General features: G+C 36.3%; 1 protein-coding gene across 2 annotated transcripts; it reads right to left on the bottom strand.

The window, feature by feature from the left end:
* Positions 1-91: 91 nt before the first annotated feature.
* On the bottom strand, positions 92-21,261 carry LOC306857274 (scm-like with four MBT domains protein 1). 2 transcript variants are annotated; one of them, XM_079397129.1, is made up of 21 exons: positions 21,135-21,261; positions 18,074-18,131; positions 17,034-17,128; positions 15,150-15,393; positions 14,429-14,517; positions 13,143-13,395; positions 12,044-12,141; positions 9,856-9,957; positions 9,266-9,425; positions 8,323-8,405; positions 6,395-6,521; positions 6,055-6,168; positions 5,494-5,536; positions 5,341-5,411; positions 5,072-5,211; positions 4,134-4,243; positions 3,768-3,943; positions 3,181-3,359; positions 2,368-2,592; positions 1,805-1,933; positions 92-1,455 (listed from the first exon to the last, which is right to left on the bottom strand). In XM_079397129.1, exons 2-21 carry the CDS (start codon positions 18,096-18,098, stop codon positions 1,315-1,317), a joined length of 2,604 nt encoding a protein of 867 aa, XP_079253255.1. In that variant the 5' UTR covers positions 18,099-18,131; positions 21,135-21,261; the 3' UTR covers positions 92-1,314. The 2 variants fall into 2 exon arrangements, with proteins under 2 accessions (XP_079253255.1, XP_079253256.1); XM_079397130.1 differs by lacking the exon at positions 17,034-17,128 and having other exon boundaries at positions 21,135-21,213.
* Between the last annotated feature and the right edge of the window lie 1,790 nt (positions 21,262-23,051).

Here is a 23,051-nt window from a genome sequence, read left to right as displayed (position 1 = left end):
ATGTATATTCTGAATTTTTTTTTTTTTTTTTTAAAGCCATCACATTCCCAACCACTTTATTTAAATTCACCCCCTAAAAAAGGAATCAAATGCAAGATTCTGTTCATTTTATTTTTCTTTTAAATAACGATTTCCACCAACATATAATTAAAAGTAAACCAATATTATTTCAACAAACTTTAATCAAACGGATGAAAACCAGCAAATGAACAGAACAGAATGTGGCAAGACGAGGTTTCAAAACCATCTTTCACAATTCCAGCACAAAATGCTTATAGAAGAAGGATCAAGGGAAATGGGCTGCTAAATCAAGAAAAGGGAGACTGTTGCATATCTCATTATCAATTCAAATACAATCCATAGATAACAAATCAAACGATGCTATTTGAGCAGGGGGCATAGCTTTGCAATTGCAAGGCCAAATGGTTTATTTAGACCATTACAACATAGAGGCCCCTCAAATGATTTAATGCAGTATATGCATTTAAACACAGATGCTGCATTCTACTTAATATTAAAAATATTACTTTTACAAGCAGACACGTTTGTAAGAGTACAAGACTCTTCAGTTTGGTGTTGTTGATAAACCCTGGATTTTCCATTATGAATATCATCCCTATCACAGTCACTGACATAACCTGAAATCTTTGTGTGCTTATGTCTTAACCACAACACCTTGTAATTTTTTATTACTCTGCACTTTTATTTAATAATGCATCGTTAGAATGATTATTAGTATTTACAGAAACCACAATGGCCTCATCTTTTACACTGTTGTGTTAGTGTAATTCCCAAGCTTTTTATAGAAAAACCAAACCGAAATGGGAGCATTAAAGCAGTCCCACTAAAATTAACATCTGCTTATTTACAGACGGTATTTACATTCACGTTCCAGTATGTACACGGTTGCATACCACTTACAGTACATGGGCAATAGTTTTTTGTGCTTAAGGTAATTGCATTGTCATCCGCTCTACAGTTAATAAAGTTTTCAGAAACAAGAGCTTTGCTTATTGTTGCAGACACTGAATGGACTAGTTCCTCTGACTCAGGTCTAACCTTACCCTGAGCTGAACTAATCTTTAAAAAAAGATCACAAACTTAACAGTAGTCCAGGCTTAATTTGAGAGGGAGAGCCCAGCTGTACAAGTACCATATTCACCCTGTTGAAAAACTCCCCTCCAGCAGTATCTAATGGTAGGAGAGGCGTCTAAAGAGCTAAGTGATGATCCATAGAGCACAAGGAAGATCACAAACATTAGGAATGTCACCCAAAATGTCAAATGCCCTGCTCTTCTCTATAGAATGTCAACCTCAGCTGGCAAACTGTTGGTAAAATGCTAGCTTGACCCGCTCGATGTGATGGCACAGCTTGATGGCGGGGCCGAGCTTCAGGTCCATACATTCTTGGACAGTGGGAAGGTTCAACAGAAGCAGCGCTTGACCGTCAATTTCCTGGAAGGTAAATGAAAAAGAGAATCACAATAAGTAAATCACCAGTAATAAGCATGTGAGCCAGGAAGTTTAGTTTAGTGTAGGGCCCAAAAATGTCTCAAACTACAAAGCTGGCCACAAATGAAGAATTCTCACAACAACGTATTAATTTGCTGTACTAATTAGTTTCCTCATTTTAATGAAATCAATTATTTGCGCTGTACTTATAATGTGTTACTGCAAGTAATCTAAGGCCCTTTAAAATCCAATCACAGGTGCTCACAGAAGACTACTACTAGGTATAAATGGCAATGTGATTGGATGTTCATGTACTGGAGCTGTGGATATATTAGAGGTGTGTGTTTATTACTTGATCCATAAAGATGCGTGCCAGTGGAGCACAATCGGTGGTCCTGATGAAACGAACAACATCTGTGACACTCCATTCCAGTGGACTGCTGTCCAAACACAGCTTCGGAGGAACTTCAGTACGTGGACTCTTCAGAAGAGAGCGAAACAGTCAGTACTGCATTATGTGTTATCATACACAAAACCTAGTTATGGAGTTATATTGCTAAATGTTAAAAGTATACTGTAAGTCAGCAGTTCTCAACCTTTCTAACTTCAAGGCCTCTCAAAGATGAGATTTATAGGGCCCTGTGAGATTTGTAGTGTTTGTACTAAAAGCTGCTTTCCATTTTTCCACAGAAACCCATAACAATAACTATGATGTCAGCTTACATCTTGACCTTTAGTTGTTTTAGCTTAAAGCATATTTATTGTTATTTTAAATCATTTTTAGCAATTTTACCACCTCTTGGAAGTGTGCTGAAGCTCCCAAGTAGGCCCCAGCCCCATGGTTAAGAATCACTGCTGCAAATTAATATTAAATATTACATTATTGTCTAATAGTTCTAGAAACCCCAGTGTTACCTTGGGTGAAGGAGGTCTGTTCTCATCATCTGAGCAGGACGGTGAGCGAGCTTTGCGCCGTCTACGTGTGGGACGGGGGGTTTCTGGAGGGGACGGGGAGGGGGTGGGAGGCTGTGACTTCTTCTCTGAATATTCAGAGTCATCCATCAGCTCATCTTGCAGTTCAGAGCCTGTGTCTTCACTTAGAGAGTCATCCTCATCCAGATCTTCTTCATCACCACTGCCCTGTAAGACCAAACAGTGACTTAGATTTGTAGATCCAGTTTAATGCTCCTTCTGGTTTAACTTGCATATATTTTATATTAATGGCCAATATGTTTATTTTGATGGTAGACACATCTGAATTCTGCTCATGGGCTGAATCTAAATGGCAATGACATTTACTCTGAGTGCAAATGTTTCACCAGATTGTGCATTTCACATTCTAATGAGCACATTAAAACAGACGGAGGAAGAAGGTTCTTGTTGAGCAGTTACTCCGAACATATTTGATTCGTATTTAGTGTAGTCCAAACATCTAAAAATCTGGGTTCAAGAGTCTAGTTAAACCTAAAAATAATCTAAAAGGAAAGCATTATGATGTAAAATAAAGCAAAAATGTTTTAAGAATTTGGACTATTTGTAGAACACTCATAAATTGAGAATGTAATACAAAAAAAAAAAAAATCATGTTATTTATTTTTTATTTATCTTTTTACTCAAATGATGAGATGTTTATAATTAGAAGCATTTGTATTAAATTAGAAAAATGCAAAATAGAAGCATTTTCACTAGAGGTCTCAGATTTTGCAGTCCCAATATTGCTTTTGTTACCTGAGGGGAACCTGCCGGAGTGTTGTCAACTGAAGCAGAAGAACGTCTCTTTTTGTGGACGAAGAGCTGCTTCCTCCTCTTCCTCCTCCTGCCTCGTCTCTTCACACCTCCCTCTAAGTTGGAGTGTCCACCGGGAGGTCTGCCCACACGCCTGCTCTTTTTCTTCCCATAGTAATATGCTATAAAACAGGTACTGTTAGTTTTATAGAGCCAGTCTAAACAGAAAGTAAAGGAAAGCACATCATTTATACTATCATACAATTTAAATAAATCATGGATTGATTTGTGTATGTGTGTGTGTGTATATATATATATATATATTTAAAAACAACAGTTAATGCTGTAATGTTAAAAATGTAACTGTTTATAGAGCACTATCAGCATTAAAGGCTGCAAAGCATATATATTATTATTACAAAACAACTTCAAAACAAATGTACACAGAATTGTTAAAAAAAATAGGAGTTGTAATATAAAAAAAATAACTTTTTACGGTAATGAAGTCCTCCTTGATTGAGACATTGGAGTGTTTTCCTATGTAACTCCTATATGTACTGATATTGATAAAACGGAGAAAAGAGGCTCACTGTATTTGGTTTTGGTGAGCACAGAGCAGTTCTCTGAGCAGCGCTCCAGCACCATTCGTGGGCCGAACAGATTGGGACAGCACTCCAGCTTAATGCAGGTTTTCCGACAAAAATCAGCCACCTGGTCTGCAGTGCGCACAATTTCTACTGTTGCTCTGTAACTCTTCCCTTTGTACCTGTAAAGCACAAAGAAAGGTCAGAAAACTGCAAAAAGCAAAATTATTTTAATTACTATAAACAATGATAAATAACAAACTTGTTCCAACAACCTGTTTAATCAACCTTTTACAAGTACCTCTGTAGACATGTTTTTTTTTTCCTCTTCACTTTTGCAGAAAATAAATGTTTAGGGCACCATATACTAACTTGGCTTTAAGTGTCTCTCCATGACCCTGCCAGCGGCCCTCCTGGTCCAGCTGCAGCTCTCTCAGCACTCGACTGGGCTTATAGGCAGAATTTATCAGCAATGTCAGCACCTGGACAGGCCACAGGTCAATAGGTCAGCATTACCAACACACAGTCAAAACAGAACAAAATAGTTCAGCTCCAGTTTCTGAGCCATGTTTAAAGTTACTACAAAATGTAGATAAAAGCATATACATATTGTTTCAAGCAGCTTTACAGAAAATTAATGTTTCTACATTTCAATTAAGATTGATCTGTTATCAGAGGTGACTTTGATATGATTTTATGCAACTCATGCTGTTAGTTAAGGACACATATTCATTGTGACCGCCAGCAACCATAAACACCTACACTATTATTTTACTAGCAGAATACATTTTCAGATTTTTACATCTGGCTATAAAGTTGTTAAGATTATTATTTTTATTATGTACTGCTATAAATGTATTAAATTTTTTGTAATGCTTTTGAAAAAAGTCTCTTATGCTTACCAAGGCTGAATTTATTTGGTCGCAAATACAGTAAAATCAATAATATTGTAAAAAATATGTTTTCTATTTCAATAAATCTGCAATTTATTCCTGTGATGCAAAGCTATAGTTTCAGCATCATTGCTCCAGGCTTCAGTGTCACACGATCCTTCAGAAATCATTCTAATATGCTGATTTGCTGTTCATGTTCCTGTTATTATCTATGTTCAGACATTTCGCATCATGTCTTAGAACACATTTGATCACTGTAAAAATCACCATTATACATTTTTGCACATTTCCATTCGAGTTTTATACAGCAGAATAGGAGATTTTAAGTACTATTAATAACATTCACTCGTTACATTTTGTAATTTAGAAAGAACAAATTTAAATACTACTGCAAATCAGCAGTCTGTTATGGCTAACCTCCTTCAGCACCAGGACACAGTTCCCAGGTCCCACACACTGCGGCAGCTCTGCAATACGGCCCTTATTGAGGTAGGGCCCTGAAAAGCAGCGATGGTTAAAATAGATCTTGGGGCAACAGTACTTCCCATTCGCCTGGCCTGTTGGTGACACAAACCAGATTAAAATAGCACCATGTTAGAGACCATCAAGCTTTTATTAGTGTGTAAACGGCTGACAAGGAAGATCATGCATGTGAAGAAATGTTCAGATGTGTATCTAGCACTTACCTATCTCAGCCTGACTGCTGTTAATCTGTTGTTTGGTAGTATCAGGTGAGGGGTCTTTGGATGGTACCCGGCTGTGATGAAAGAGATAAATGAGTGTTTTTCCATAATCAAAAGTAATTGAATTCAGTTCAAACACTTTTGTGTCTTTCTTACTGTTTCTCTGGCTGAACAACTGCAACCTTTCTCTGTTTCTCCACTGCAAAGAACACATAAAATATGAATTTAAGTCTCTTAAAAAGCCAACCCTGGTAAAAATAAAATAAAAATTATATATATATATATATATATATATATATATATTTATTTATTAATTTAAAATATATTTATTTCATACAAAGTATAGTTAAAATCTATTAACATATTTAATGACATAGCTCGAGATCACAGAATAATATCGGTCTTTGAATGCAAGATACTTGCAATAGTTCCACTGTAGCACAATCAAATATACGTCAGAATATCTTTAGTTGTACTTCAGCACTACTTCTGCACAATTAAAGTGCAAAATTATTTGTTCCAATTTAGTAGACCAAATGTACAACTGCAGGGTATTTTTATTGAGTACATAAATAAATGTATTTGTAGTATACTTACAATGAACTAAATATTTTTAAAATACATTTTGTTTTCTTTACTTTTCACTAGGGAACATCAAATATAAATATAAATTTAAGAAGTAATTTGTGTGCATAGCACCTTGGCTGTAAAACTGACCTCTGGGCTTGCAGGGGTTCTGAAGAGGATAGCCATTGGTCTCACACCAGCTCACTGGAAAAATATCCATGGAGTCTGTGTGAACTATGATCTCTGGGATGGCTTGCTTCAGGCCTGAACAAAGAGCGGGAGGGAGAGATAAATAAGCCGACTGACCTTCTGTGATGTCTATAAAGGGTTAAGCCCTATCTTATGTTAGTCCACTAGTGGTCTTGCTATTTTTAATCAGGGTCTCTGCTTTGTTAGTTTCCTCTGAAGCCAGTTCAAGGAAACACTGCATAATTATCTTTGGTCATTCAGAGCTGCCATGCTGCAGAAAAAAAGAATGTTGACATCACACCTTCCAAACGAAGCCACATGTGTTGACCTTTGACCTTGGTAACAGTTGCTACGTGAATGTTTTCAGGGCAGAGTGGGTTAACAGCCTCCAGCATCATGGACTCTTTAATGCACTGATCAGAAGGGTCCTACAAAGAAATTTAAAAAGCGAGTCAGTCTTGCAATAAATTCAAATCTTTATAAAGAAATAAATACTATTATTCAGCAAAGATTACTTAAATTGATCAAAAGTGCTATAACATATTTATAGTTTCTTTTGAACTTTCTATTCATCAAAGAATGAAAAAAAATCCAGAAAAATATACAGCATCACTGAAACAAATAGATATTAAATGTTTCTCGAGTAGCAAATCAACATATTAGAATGATTTCTGAAGGATCATATGACACTGAAGACTGTAAGAGAGTAATGATGCTGAAAATTCAGCTTTGCCATCATAGTAATGACATATTTTGGTCAAATAAATGCAGCCTCGGTGAGCATAAGAGACTTCTTTCAAAAAATATACAGTATATACATATATTCAAAATATGTAACCATATGCATTAAATAAACATGCTGAAAAAAAAACACCACTGTTTTTTCAATCATTACTCTCAAAAAAAGTCATTTAAATATTTGTAAATGTAAGAAAAAAAAAAATTATAATATATATATACTAAGAATCACAATTTACTGTCAAATCTTTAAGTCAAATGGTCTGATAATTTCTTCAAATTAACTAATAATTTTTTTATTAAAATGAGTTTTCAAAAATGTAAAGCATGAAGTGAAGTGATATACTGCCAACCATAAAAGATGTATATTGAGGTAGGGCTGGGTGGTATATCGAGTTTGTACGATATAGCGATATATTTTTTTATGAGCAATACGGTATGAAGCAATACAGTTAATATCGATATAGGCCTACAGTAGTTTAATCCGAGCACATCTGAAAAAATATCTAGGGAGAACACAAACTGAACTGCTGCGGAGAAAGTGCATAATCCAATTTGTTCTGAAGAATTACCAAATTTTGTCATAACTTAAATATATTAAGTTTCTACAATATATAAATATATTGTAGAAACTTAATTTCCTGTAAAGCTGCTTTTCCATGATTTGTATCGTAAATTGAATTGTTCTAAACATGTAACATACTTTAAAAAACTCGTAAGATATAGTAGCCTATAATTTATATGGTTTATAGATTGAGTTTAAAGCGGCTCTGACAGAAAGGCTGCGTGTGCCGCTGTCAGAGACTGTGCTGTATTTCACAGGTATATCCTCCGTCTGTAACTGTTAGAAAGCCATGGAAATATTTCCATTTTGCTGTCAGAAGTGCATGAGCTTTTGCTTTGCGATTCTCCACTAAACTTCACAGTCTTCATTTAGAACGAGCACCGCCGCCTGCATGCGCGCCAAACAAAGCGCAATGAAATAGGAGCGCAATAACTCTGACTAAAATATACATTTTACTGAAATATTTGTAGTTGGACAATATAAATGTGACATTTAAACCTACAAAGAAGTGATAGCACTAATTGTAAAGTGACTGTAATGGGGTAATCAAAACAGCCTTTTTACTCAAAATAGCCTTTTATTATTTTCATTTTTAGCTTAGTAAATTTAACTTCTGCTTTAAAAGCATTATTTTTGTTTTTAGATTACATTCTAACATTGTGACATTGTAATGTGATTTTAACCCTTTTTTTGCACATTATATATGCCTACATGGTTACATTCACTTTATTTGTTTAATCCAAATACAAAATATCAAGATATATACCGTATACCGCAAATCAGCCAAAAAATACAGAGATATACATTTTTGCTCACATCGCCCAGCCCTATATTGAGGCATATCATTTTGTACGTAAAATTTGCATTTTTAATGCATTTGTAATGTGTTTTGTAATGCCTTTGCCCCATTAGAATGAGAAACTCACAGGAGGAAAGCATTGCTGAGGGGCTGCTTCAGCTTCACACTGCTTTAGATAGTCTGCCCAGTCAAAGTCCTGACCTTGGAACCCTACACACACAAACACACACACACACACACACACAAAGACAAAGGTCAACAAGTGCACCTGAGAAACTGTCAACAGCATGGCTCGCTCCCTTAATATACAGACAGATTAGAAAATAACTGAAACACTAGATGAAACAAGATTTTAACTAATCAATATGTTGATTGGCAATTAGCAGCATGTGAGGCATAAAAGACATCTGACAATAAACACTTTGATATGTGAATGCTCACAACAGCAAAGGTCCAAAAAGGTCAAATAGTGTCTCCCAGACTAAGACCACAGTATATCAACACAACCTGGTGTCAAAAAAAACAAAACAGATCAAAATAAATAATGAATCGCATTAATGGATTTCTCATCCAGATGAGTTGATGCTTGGCTGAAGTTTCAGTGTCTGTTTCCAGCTGTTAAAATTGGGATGGATCCATAATGACATGGCCAGCATGTCCCACGCCAGCCATTAGGTCTAATGACTGCTCTGCTGGGCAGTAAAACTGCCAGAGAATGAAGCTATTTTTCAGGACAGAGAGCATCCTACAGTAAAGATGCTGCTTGCTCATGTGTGCGCATTACCACAAAACCAATGTTTCATGGACAGCAGGATGAAGTGAAACGCTTGGTGGCATATTCAATCACCAGATCTTTTAGGCATAGTTTTTCTGTTCGAGAAGAATGATGCTATTTTCCCTTACAGACAGTTCAGAACTTGTAAGACAGCATTCCAAGAAAATAAACTGTTCTGAAAAAAAGGGTGGACCTCCTTTCTGTTAGGCCCTTTTCTTAATAAATTGTTAGACATTTGTGTTATTTGACTTTCCTTACTGTACATGATGTATAAAAGCAGGCTAAACGTACGTACCTGGAGGAGGACTGAGCTTGACTCCGTTCTTCAGACTCCACTGTGTAGGGAAGATTCCTGGACTGTCTCTGTGACACAGGAAAGAGTGTCCGCCTCCCTCTTTCTGTGCATCGTCTCTCATATCATCCATTTTCACCAGAAAAAAATGGTCATTAAACACCTGTCACAGACAGACAAACAAGTAAATGAATAGAGCACACAAAGATAAGAAGAAGGGCACAGCTCTACTAATTTTCCTGTTCATCCTGAGCTCAGTTATCTGGAATACACCCATGTTTATGAAAAACACTCATCCATCAGTGTGAAATGTCTGACCTTCGTGTGTGGTAACGCTGAGGAGACTAATTTTCTTGACCCTTCTGAAGGCCTGTTTTTAGCCAACATCATTAATAACAGAAAAAGTTGTGTTTGATATAATACTAACCGAAAAATAGAGGTCATTTCTGGTTTATAACCCCAAATTAGCACTACATTTGTCGATTACAGAGCTATATGTAATAGCACAGTATTATTGCAGCAGGTCCAAAGTACAACAGTTTAGTGTGTTGAACACTTTTTGGCAGTTCTAACTTTAGGGTGCATTACGATACCTTTGTCACAGTGGCTGGACTGATGGTGAAGGGTGCAGCTGGGTCCACAGCTTCCAGCTTCATCCCTTCAGTAAAGGAGTGTGGATTGATGGCTGATCTGTCCTGAATACAGAAACAAGTGTATAGTCTGAATATGACTGAATAATTTAAAAACAAAAAATAAAAAAAGCATTGTCATGGTTTCACACCACAATATACACCCACAAATTAATTTTTTTACACAAAATAAATAAATAAATAAATAAAAGCAAACAATGGGCCAGATTTACTAACAGCTTGTGTCAGCACAAGCCATCTTTTGTCGTTAAAACAGTACTGTCAGGATTTATTAAAGACGCGCAGTGAAGAATTAGCGCTGAAAAGGCATTGACGCAGTTATTTTCGCGCCTGATCTTATTGAATACGTATTTGTAGGAGTTTCCCCTTTCAGATGCAAAATTTATGGGAGGAGAGTATTAAAATGAATCATGCAACGCGATTTACTAATGTTTGCGCTCATCAAATTACTGGTATTTGCGGCATTATTTAATGCCCAAAAAAGCGCGTCTTAAAGCAGGCGGTAATTTGCTCTTCTCTTGGTAGATTGCGCTGGTCATTATGGAAATGATCTGGTTACGTCTGTGTTCTTTAATGTGCACATCGTCAGTAAATAACACACATAATTTTCCCCTCCCATCTGCGCTTTTATGGAATTGCTCTGTAATGCTAATTTGCCCTTAAATTCAAATTAATTAATACATACTGATATTAATTTAGAGAGTTTTTTCAGTAGGATTTTTTTTTTATTAAATCATTTTTAAATACCAGAAAATCTGGAACAACTTAAAATTTTGATTTTTAAAAACAGTGTGTGATATAGGACACACACAACAATAAACAATAATCAAGCAGCAGTACACTAAACTGTTGTCACGTTACTTTTTTACATTACATGCTTAGTTCATGGTGTGTCAGACCTCTGTCGTGTGTGTCATGTGTTCCCGCCTCATGTTTCCATATTTGATTTGTTTACTGTCCTCGTCTAGTGTGATTATTAGTTAATTCTTGTCCAGCTGTGTTTGTCTAATTATGTGTGATTATCCTGTGTATTTATAGTCCTGTCCATTCAGTTTGATTTCGTCTGGTCTACTCATTACTCCCAGTGTTCCTTTCTGTGTCTACCTTGCCTTGTATTGCCCTGCCTTGCCTTGTTTGGATTTATTAAAGACTGTTATTTTGAGTTTATCCCCGTCTCCGTGTTCCTCGTTCATCCCCGCTGTGTGCACCGTGACATGGTGTCCACCCAAGTAAAAAAGTAATATATTTAAAATACATTTATTTCATACTAAGTATAGTTCAAATCTATTAACATATTTACAGACATATCGCTCAACTTTATACACACTTTATAAAGTTACAATAACTACTTGAACGCAATGCACATTTCTCAATATTAAGCCTAAAATGTCACTTTTGATGAGGATTGTATGATCTTTGAATAACATCAGTCTTTAAATGCAAGATATTTAAAGTGTACATGAAGTATACTTGCAATAGTTACACTTTAGCAGAATCAAATATCTTTAAGTATAGCCTATATATTTTTAATTGGACTTCTGGAAATGATTGTTTAGTACAATACATTGCGAGGTTCAGTGTTTAACACAATGTATTCTGATGATCATAGTTATGGAAAAGGTTACATAACATGCATAATATATATGCATCTAAGCTGAAATACACTTTGGGCTTAAGGGATCTTTCACACAGAATGCCTTTTTTGGGGCAACACATAAGGCACTGGAATGGGAAAAAGTTTCAAGAGATGTTTTTTTTTTTTCAAGTTGATCTTCATTAAACTTGACGCAGTGTTCATGTGCACATGCTCCAAAAGACGCTACAGCAAGAGTTAAAGAACTCCGTCTAGTGCATGTTTACATAGAACACGTTTTTGTGTTCCACTGCACAGCTTTTTCTGTGTAAGCAGCTCCCAAAAATGCCTTCATCCAAGCTGACTTATAATACATTTACTACGTGGATGGTCATCCTGGCACAACCTGCAATTAAGTGCTTTGCTCAGGGGCACAAAGGTCACAGTGAATCTCCATAACTCACCAGTTTATGGATCGCACCAACATGGTTCAAACAAGCAACCTTAGAGTCAAAGTCAAGTTCTACTAAACGTGGTAGTTAATCAGCCTGTACAGACCCTGTAAAACTCCTCGTTGATGCTGGAGTCCTGCACCTGTGAGGAGATGGTCTTCTTAACCTCCTCCCATTCAGCTTCAGTGTGCAGGGTGAGCAGGGCTACAAACAAACATGCACAAAGACACGATCACCTCTTTGCTGACCACATCACATGTTTATCTTCTAAAAGCTAGTGGACTCTGTTATAAGCCCCTGTACACCCTTCCCCCATCCACCAATCCCTACTATTGATTAGCTGAATTGTAATATGTGGGTCTCCTAGGGCAAAAGTACTTAAGCAGCGCTTAAGAGGACAATACAGGCTACCTGCCTTTTTGTGCACAATCTAAACTTCCAGCATGGAACAGTTGATTTGAACATTAATAGGTCAGGAAGAATCTGCTGTGAATCCTTTTGGTCTGTTCATTCAATCATCTAGCCACAGCAACCCTAAACATTCTCATTTATTTCTAGTTTTAGGCTTCTAGTTTAATGCATTACTATTTATTTCTGCTTCTGTTTCCATGGTTTTAGCTGCACTGAACACTTACGTTCTTCAAAAGCTAGCTAGTGCCTGGATTTGGTACAGCATTGAGCACATAAACATGAAAACTGGCCATGCTAGTAACAAAATCATACACTGTGTAGTTCATCCTAATTATTAAAAAAATGTAATATATTGCACAATCAAATGAAATTTCTAAGGACTTTTAATTAGTGCTGTCAAACGATTAATCGCATCCAAAATAAAAGTTTTTGTTTACATAATGTGCGTGTACTGTGTATATTTATTAAATATATAAATACACACACATCTATGTATATATTTAAGAAAAATGTTACGTTTATATTTTAAATATATTTATATATAATATAAATATATACATGTACATACATGTAAATATTTTCAAAATATATACTGTGTGTGCATTTATATATACAAAGTGTACACAGTACACACATTATATAATATGTACATATTACATATATTATGCAATCAAAAACCTTTATTTTGGATGTGATTAATTGCGATTAATCGTTTGACAGTACTACTTTTAATTTGATTTCCATTATTTTAGGATATGAATAACAAAGATCTTTAGAAATGATAAATCCCTCACCCACTGGTGGTCTAAGGATGCAGCTGTGCTCCTGTGCCCAGCCTGGCAAATGAAGCAGGGGGTCCAGGTAGTAGACCCATGTGATAGATTGGGTGTCAAGGAGCCCGTCTGTTCCAGCATATCGAAGCCGTAAGCGACCCCCTATGTTCTCCTCAATCACTGCAGACCAGACCACCTCAGCATCTTGACGGTCCACTAGCGCAACGTTTAGACCCGGAATTAACAGATCTATAGGATTACAGCCACGCTGAGCCTACAAACACACAAGCAAAAGTTGCATGCATGCAGATAATGTAATACATAATATCTTAGCAATAACTGTGGAAATGTCATTGTTGTGCTACAAACATCAGTTTAAAAAAAGAAAAAAAATAATCCAAAAAATAATCACAGCTATAACAATGTGTCATTACTTTATAATTGTAATTAATGTTTTTGTTTTTTTTAATACTGTTTGAGGCTATATTGAGTTTCAAAAAAAAAAAAAAATCATGTCTTTGCTACCTGCTTTTTTCCCCCCAAGAATTTGCAATTAGTAATTATTCTCATAATTTAAATCTTAATATTTTGCTTTTTAAATTGTGCAGCACTTTGGGTTGGTACAATGTTTTAATGTTTTTGAAAAACGTATCTTATACTTGCCAAGGCAGCGTTTCTAAAATACAGTAAGATACAGTAATATTGGGAAATATTTTTATATTTTTTAAAATGTAATTTTTTTCTGTGATGGCAAAAGCTGATTTTTAGGCATCATTACTCCAGTCTTCAGGGTCACGTGATCCTTCAGAATTCATTCTAATATGCTGATTTGGTGCTCAAGAAATATTTCTTATTATATTATCAATGTTGAAACAGCATTTATTACAAATAGAAATTAAATATCTTTACTGGCACACCAGTTTAATGTGTCCTTGCTAAATAAAAATATTAATAAAAAAAATAAATTAAAAAGTCATTTAAAAATAAAAATTGTGTAAATTGTGTAAATACTGCATCTGCTGAGTTTACATACTTGATCCTAATTGGTCAACTGCAGAATTTAGCTATCAGATAATGTTGTATAATGACTATTAAACTGTACACTTAATCTTGTCACTCATGGTCCCTATTTTTCATGCAATTTAGAACAGCTAATCGCCTGCAATCTTGCAACTCAAAACACTGAGATACTGACTGCAATAAAAACGGTCTTAGTTGACTTGAAATATTAATTTTAGTATATCATGCTATCAGATTATTTTGCAATAATGACCAGTTCTCTATACATTTTCTCCTATATCTCTTACCCCTTCCAGGAGACTAGCAGGTACACTGCAGGATTCAGCCAGAGCTTTCTCCAGCATTGCTTCCCAGTCCTGATGCTTCTCACGGACACCTGAACAGAAATTCAGAGCATTTTAAACACATAATAGATCTTTAGACTATCCTGCTGACAGATTTATGCCATTATACGCTCATGATGGCTTCACCATTGACATGGTATTTTGGGCCATAAGCACAGCTGTCAATAAGGCACAGGCAGCCAGAAGCAAAATGCCAGCAACCATCTGGACTCCCCCACGTCTGTACCTACTGCACTCTATTGCAGGACTTTATTAATAAAAGAAGCTTTAAGTATTAAAAACGGGTCTTTTAATAATTTCAGAGGAGTAAAGGCCATGCCCATCAGCAAGCTGCAAGCTAAATAAAAGCCCCAACACAAACACCCCTCCCCCATTTTCTGAATATGCCCACAAATCGACTGTGAACAACCACCTACAGGAATTAGCACTGTGCTGCAAGCAACATGGCACTTGAAGAATATAAAGAAATATGCAAATTTGGCACTGTGTGGATGATGCGCACAAAGCTTTTTTGAAATGAAAGCATAACCTCTGCAGAGACTAAATTCAAATCATCTTTACCTAAAAAGCCACATGTTTTCTTAAGTGAGTGAGTAAATGAAACAATTAGGTTCTAATCATCATAAATTAGACAGCACAGGGAAACTGCTAAATCTCTGCTCACCCTCTGGAGGTCTCATCGGTCGACCCTGCTGCTTGCTCCATCCAATCGGGTGCAGGTCAGCGGTCATGATGTCACACCAAAAGTCGGCACGCCGGTCATCTTGATAACCCTCATATCGTAGCAACAGCAGCTGTCCGCAGGTGGTGATTATTGTGGCCACCCAGTATGCAGTTTCTGATTCAGTACGCACACACACCTCCAGCTTCATACCAGGAGTCAGACCAGTCTCCAAGCCCTGGTCCACCTGCAAAAAAAAAAACCCTTGTCTGAGCAGACGACAGAGCAGACACCCGGTGAGTAAACTACAGGGCAGCATGAGTGTAATTTTGGTCTCACAGTATTTATATACTACTAAATAATTGATTAACAATTTCAATTAGCTTTTAAGTTTATATCATTAGTTTTCTTTTTTTTTTTTTTGGTTTGTTTGAATACTTTCGTCAAGTGTTATTTATGTGCTTGTGTCATTTTTATTATTTTTTTTTCGTTATTTTTATTTTATTAGGGTTTTTATTATTATTGTTTTAGTAATTTCAGTATTTAATCTTAAAGTTATTTCTAACTTTTTCATTAATATTTATACATTATTTAATTTTTAAGCTTTATTTTAATCACTTGAAATGATTTCAATAGATTTAGTTTTAGTTAACAATAACAGCACTGCTTGGAATGAAACAAGATTGCAAAAGTAATTACCGGTTTGAAACAGATTTTACAAACACTCCCTTGTCTGCCATTGGTCAAATACTGATAGGCCCTCTCTCAACTACTTTTTGATCTACTGTTGCTGCGCTGGGCTTGTCAGGAGGCACAGACAATCTACCAATGCATTACTTATAGCTGTTTTTGCATATTAATTAATTTCATGCAACTAAAAATGACACACTTCAACATATAAGCATGCTGCATGTCATCCATTTATGTCAAATACCTCCAGTGAAATACATTTTAACGTGAACAAATGGCTGCCAATATTATCAACATCAAACACATTCAGCGACTCTGACAATCTGACAGCTAGAGGCCATTCAGTGAACACTGCAGACACTAAATCCACACTAAACCCTAGTATTATGGCATATGTACTATGATGAAAATCATCAACTTAGAGGACCCCCCCCACACACACACACACACACACACACACACACATACATTTATATACCTGGGGAATTTGGTCAGTGGTATTCCTGCCCCGTGCCCTGGTTAATTTCTGACCCAGCAAATAAATTCTTTAAGATATAAATGGTCACTTATTGGTCTTACAGATCCCATGAGAATAAGAATACATCACTAATGCACAGGGGTGCCGTTAGGGGTGGGGGTTAGGACAATTCTAAGGGCCCGACAATGGAGGGGGGAAACACGATTTCTACCAAGTGGAATGCGGTCGCGATTTCTACTGAGGGGGAACCCCCGGAACGCGATTTACCGAGAACGTGGAACGTGATCTGTACAGATCCCATTGGATCCCATTTTCCCATTGGACATGACAGAACGCAATGTCTCAATAAGTTGGGTATTGGTGGATTCAAACCTGATTCTTTAAAAGAACCAGCTCAAAAGAGCCGTTCATCTATGAATGGCTCATGCTCACGTAGCTCCTGCAGCAACAGCAAGGTCATGGGTTTGATTCCCAGGGAATGCATGAACTAATAAAATGTTTACCTTGAATGCAATGCAAGTCACTATGGATAAAAGTTTCTTCTAAATTAAAAAAAAATCTACTCTAGCTGCTTGCATCAGTCAGGGTAACAGAAAAACATGTTTTTGTCACATTCAAATTTGATTAAAAACTTCCAGCTTAGTTAAAAAAAAAACTGTATTTTCTGGAGATTCACTATAGTGGTGTAGAACAAACTCAGACTGGCCCAGTTTACTCACATGTTTAAACGCATGATGAGGAACAGAAAGTGCCCCGGTTTCCTCCAGGTAGTCATCCCAGTTAAACTCTAACACATCCTGACCAGAGTCCGCATCTGAAACATTGAACAACCAATAGCTCAAACACTGCAGAGTTCATTCAGCTCTCTCCACACACAGCCTCACATCAAACCATTTCAACAGCGCGTGAAAGAGAGTGCTGATATATATATATAGTGATAATGGGCAGGCGCTTGCTCATATTTTCGGGTGACCTTTGCTTAAGGTAGTGCACAAATGTCCACCACTCTCTGTCAAGGACAAACACCGTGCCAGTACAATTTACATATGTGCAATAAAGCTCTCAATACTATAATTTTCAGGGTCAAAGAATGGACCATAGTTTTGTTTCTCTTCAAATTATTTAGTAGTGGTCGACCGATATATCAACAAGGCCGATATTTCAGCCGATATTTGGCATTTTTTCAGATATCGGCATCGGCCAATAAGTCTTTCTGTTTGGCCGATGTGTTCGAGGCGGGACTTTTATTTTGACAGCGCTGATAGCGGCAGCGCCTGAGCATACAGTGCTCACATCCTCCCTCTAGTTCGCTGTCGTCGTTAACAGTTCTGTCTAATACGGATAGAAGTCTGTCTAATAATCAGATAGGACTGTTAAACAAAGGAATTAAATGTATACAAAAAGTATTATAAGGATTGCTTTAATATTATTAGCAACAGAAAGGCAAACATTATAATACTTTCTCGTTTGCTGACAGCATTCAGCAAATGCACATTTATATAATTTAAACAAATCTTTGAATGACTAATGGACATTTAATTTCACAAACCTTGCAAACTTAGTCGAATCCAGTTGTGAGATCTTGTGAAGTGACATTAAGTATGAATTAATATTAAATAAAATTATATCAGCTGTATATCGGCCATCGGCCACCCTGCTTTCCAAGATATCGGCATCAGCATTGGCTGTCAAAAAACTAATATCGGTCAACCACTATTATTTAGCAACAGTGCAGAAGGAAAGAAAATAAATAGCTTACCAGACTCCAGCGCCTCAAGGCTCATGTTTGAAGCCCCCGGAGGACAATTAAACAGTTTCTACATGAATAATAAGGAAGGGAAAAAAAAACAAATGAGAGGAAAACAAACACTGAAACAAAGAGAGATGAATTATGATGTCAGAATAACAATTCATATAAAAGAAATTCTGTAAAAGTATTAGCATTTGTGTGAGAGAGAATGCAGAAACATGAGGAGACTTGCGCAAGCCACATTTCACACAGCCTAGTTCATTCAAGTAAGTGGGAGGAGGAATCCTTAGTGCGTAGCTTCAAAGATAAAAGCCACTTCTGACTCCCCACATCACCTTTGAGAAGCAAAAATGCACCACAATGCCCAATATAGCTTTGCAAAATGAAAAAGTTGGGTAGATATAATATCGCCTGAACAGCAAAGACTCTAATAAGGCAACATATATGGAGAAAGGGACACCAAAATGAAGATATTCAACTAGAAACTTAACTAAAATGCCAGAAACAACTTTGAAAGTTCTGTTTCAAGCTCAACATGCAATCTGACATGTCTCTCTCAAAAATGCAAAAAGAAAGAAAATGGCTACAAAAGTTGCATTAACTCTGTCTATTCATCCAGAGCTGTCAAGCTATCTTTGTGAAGGTTGACGTCTCTATTAAAGAGAGTCAGACATTCTCCCTGACAGCCGTTAGCGGGCCATGACCCTCCTGCTCTACTGGGATCAACTCTTTCAGTCCACCCCCTTCCACTCCAGCACTGCCCCAGAGCCCCGGAGCACAACCCGGGCCACGGACACAATGTACTGGGGGTCACGGTGGTCTCCAATAGGGATTGAAAAGAGCAGCCAGGGCTGTTTAAAAAGCCATGTTGCTGTCCCTCAGTCTGAAGATCAAGTGAACTCTAAAGCATTATGTGAAGAAATTACCCTTACAATAAAAAAGTACCCTGGTAACGACAGTTTCCGCTCAAAAAAAAAAAAGGTGTTAGTACAATAACTGCGGGAGCTTGTATAAGCCAGTTTCGGCATAAAAATAAATAAACTACACATATTGTAGAAACTACAGTATTTTAGCGGAAAGTCGTTGGTACTGCCATAGCTATTTTTGTTTTATCAGTAAGAAAATATCCCGAGATGATGGAGAGATGATGGTTTCAATGCCTGCAACTCTAAACACTCGAAGTGTTTTTGTGCTACGCATCTTAAAGGTTGATATAATATTTGCCTCTAAACAATGTAAAATAATGTCAAGTACAAAAAGCCCTGCTTGTAGGAGTTATGCCTTTTTTTTTTTATCAAATTAATAAAAAATAAAATGATATTACATCTTTATCTATTTGAAGTAGGCCTACACTACATTTTCATTTTTACAGTAGTATGGTTAAAAGAGAATTAGAGATAATATAGTAGCTATGGGTAATAGGCAGAAACTATGGTTACCATGGTGATTTTTTAAGGTAAATGTAGTCTTTGTTTTCATTGTCAGTGTTTTTGTGCTCTCTGTCCTAAACTTAGATAATATTTTCATATTTGTCTGTAACACAATAGTTTAAAAATATACTAGTCCCAAAACTGTGTAAAATATCATCATGTGGAAAGAACACTGCTACTATAATCTACTTTATGTTATGCGTGTAATAAACTATTTTGAGCATGAATTTACTGTGGTAATTAAACTTACTTGTATTAAGTCATTATCACTGTCACGGTCTAATTTGCACATACTTGACCTGTACATACATAGTTGTCTATATTATATATTGTGTTTTTTCTGCTTTGTACATTGCCTATTTGGATGTTTGTATATTATTCTTTTATTATCTGTGTCCTGTTGCTGTCTTTCTGTTGCACTGTGGAGCTTGTCACTACAACAAATTCCTTGTATGTGTAAACATACCTGGCCAATAAAGCTCATTAGTCTCTTAACCACTCCTCCTGATTGCCTTTTAATTTTTTATTTTATTTTATTTAAAATGGCAAGCATATGGGAAAAAAATGATTTAAAAAAGCAAATAAAAATAGCAATTGTGCCTAATTTTGTCAAAATGCAGAGAAAAACCTATATGTATCATATATCAGACATGAGAATTTGATTCAAAACCACTTCTGTCATCCATTAATCAACATGAAGCAATGCACTTTATATTTCTAACACAAAAACTTACAGCTTCTACTGTCCTGATCATGCATGCAGTGAACGAGGAGACCCCGGGACAGCGCAGATCTATTTCTGGTGCCTACCCTCAGCACATTCCTGCCAATTCCTTATGACTTTCATAAGAACAATATTTTTCTTGCTTAGACAAATGATCAGTTCAAAAGTCAAACCCCTTTTTTTAATTTTTGAAGACTATGAAATAGTGAAAACTACACGTGAAATATTGTTTTCCTGTATTTTTATGACAGAACGAAGCCAAATGGGAGCTGGAGCTCTTCACGTGGAGTGATGGTGACTTTTAACACAACTTCTATTATGTAACACGGCCAGAGAATGAAGCTGTCAATAATTTCTGAAAGTGCTTAAGGATGCTTACCATCTTTTAAATATGAACATTAACGTTACTAAAACCCCACAACATGATCTTCCACAATCACTGTTATGTATAACCACTGGCCAAATAAACGCCATTTAGAAGGTAGCGATCAATAAAACCGATAGGTGATGTATAATTTGGTTGATTTAGTGAGAGTAATTCATAGAAACGAGGGATGATGATAGTTCGCTGGTGTGTTCGGCTAGCTACATATAACTGGATAATAGCATTTAATACATTCACGCCGATCAGGCAACTTTCATTCCGAGAGACACATCGCGCAATTCAACATTATTAGACATGAAACATGTTGATGTGAGTGCGGCTGATTTCGTGCACATGCTAAAAACGCCTGTAACCAAGTCAAGTTACTGAAACGTCATAGCAATAGAGCCAGGCACTCATACGAGCACAAGTCACCTTTTTTTGGAGACGGGAAAAAAGATGCAGGCAAAGCAAAATCGCTCGTTAAAGCTAAGGTTGATTAGGGCAAAGGGTAAAATACATAAATATTTGGGAATGCATTTCGTTTCTTACCAGTGAGGAGTTTTTCAAGTCGGTTTTAGATGCCGTGTCTTTTTCCGCCTAGTCGTTCACGACCTCATTCCAATATGGCACAAAGTGCGAGTGCGCATGCGCCGTCTCTCATCCACGAGCCCGGGATTGATATTTGTTGGCTTTCAGCGATTAAAAAGGCGAACTTGCCACATTTTTGAACAGAACGGTTACAGCGTCTCACCGAAACAACTCTGAAATAACGTTAATACAGCACTTTTGTTGATTATTACAGCTTTTATTTGAAATGTGCATAGACTGAACAATAAAAACGCTGGGACGCAATATTAAAGGGTTGCTTGCAACCTGTTCAGGTCTTCGCTGCGCGGAGGTTAGCGATTATCCTGGTTTCTATAAGTTATTGGGATGAATGCAATCAATAATTCTGTATACAAGGTCGTTTTGTTCAGTAAAGTGGCTATACGTACCATTAAACAGAGTTTAATCTATCCAACTGCGCCACGCTGAACAGCCTGCTCCTTTATATTCGTCTTTCTGGATCCTTCTGTGCAAACACTGATTTTGCATTTTATATGTGATTGATTGGTTTATGCATAGCATACTGAAGCTAAAATGACTGATTCAAAAACTTTGTTTTAAACAAAATCTCCATTTTCCCTTTGGTATCTATTAGGTCAACATTTCAAACCTAATAGATAATAAGAGAAAACAATAAGATTTAAAATAAAACAGCTTTGATTACCAGGTCAGGGACTGACATTTGTCCCCATAAATATAGATTAAATCATTTATCCCATAAAACAGGACTTGTCTCTTTAAAAAAAGAAACAGAAACTAAAAAGCTCTTACTAATTTAAAACCTTTTGATAGTCTTGGCTTACTTCACACACTAATCTTTTGGCAATATGATGCACATTTTTGAAAACTATGTTTTAACAATTTAACAACTTTTTTTTGTTTGTTTCAGATAAGTAAGTGATGTTTCATCATGAAACAATCTGTATGCATTTTCTAAAATGGTTAATGAAAATAGTATGTGTTCTATTCCTGGTCTCTTATAACTATTGAGAACTATACAAAAGTTGCAAACAAAAATAGCATATTTTAATATTTCCGTCAAGAAATTGTGCCTAAAAGGAAGCAATAATCAAGTTTTACAGTGTGAATCAGTCAGTCTTTTATTCAAAATGGGTTTCTCACTAGTCAAACATGTGACCACTGCTATGTTTACATGTACTGTGAACATGATTTGTAGCCATTTTAATACTATTAATAGACCTTTAATATATTAGAGGCATCATATATGGTAGTTACACCTGTATACTAACATGTTTTATGTGCTTCCTTCATGTAGCTTTGACCCAGACATCATCTTTCCAAGGGACAAACTGAAATTAAACAGCTCTGGTCATGTGACCGTTTACACCCGCCATATAAAAATGTTCACATGAAATGAAGACAGTCTGCACTTTCATTTATAGTCGGTACCTTTGTGTAAAATACACTAACAACGTTTTTTAAACCCTTCGACCTCAAAAGTAAATGTCAGTCACGCATATTACCGGTGAATGTGAATTTGCTGAAATGGAAATGCTTCTTTAGGTCAAACGAGGCTTAACATGCAGTTTAAACCCAACTCCGTTAGATGGCACTAGTTTCTATCTTTTCAAATTAGTTTAAGCGCCTGTGATGGACTGTGATGATGGCTCAGCACAAAGAAGTTACACTGAATGAATGTCTTCCTGCCAGTTCCTTAGCAAAATGATCAAAATAACCTACATTTCTGAACCTAAATTAATATGGGATCTCCTTTGGGAGGTTATTTATTTATTTTAAATGCAGTGGTGGTATGGCATTTTGGTAGAAACTATGATTACTATAATAAAAACTTTATGAATGAATGTGCCACGACAGGACAGTAAAGCCAAAAGTCAAAAT

The sequence above is a fragment of the Barbus barbus genome, assembly GCF_936440315.1.
Source record: "Barbus barbus genome assembly, chromosome: 37".
NCBI lineage: Eukaryota > Metazoa > Chordata > Actinopteri > Cypriniformes > Cyprinidae > Barbus > Barbus barbus.
Note: the sequence above shows the minus strand (reverse complement) of the source record. Positions and strands in the feature narration are given on the sequence as shown.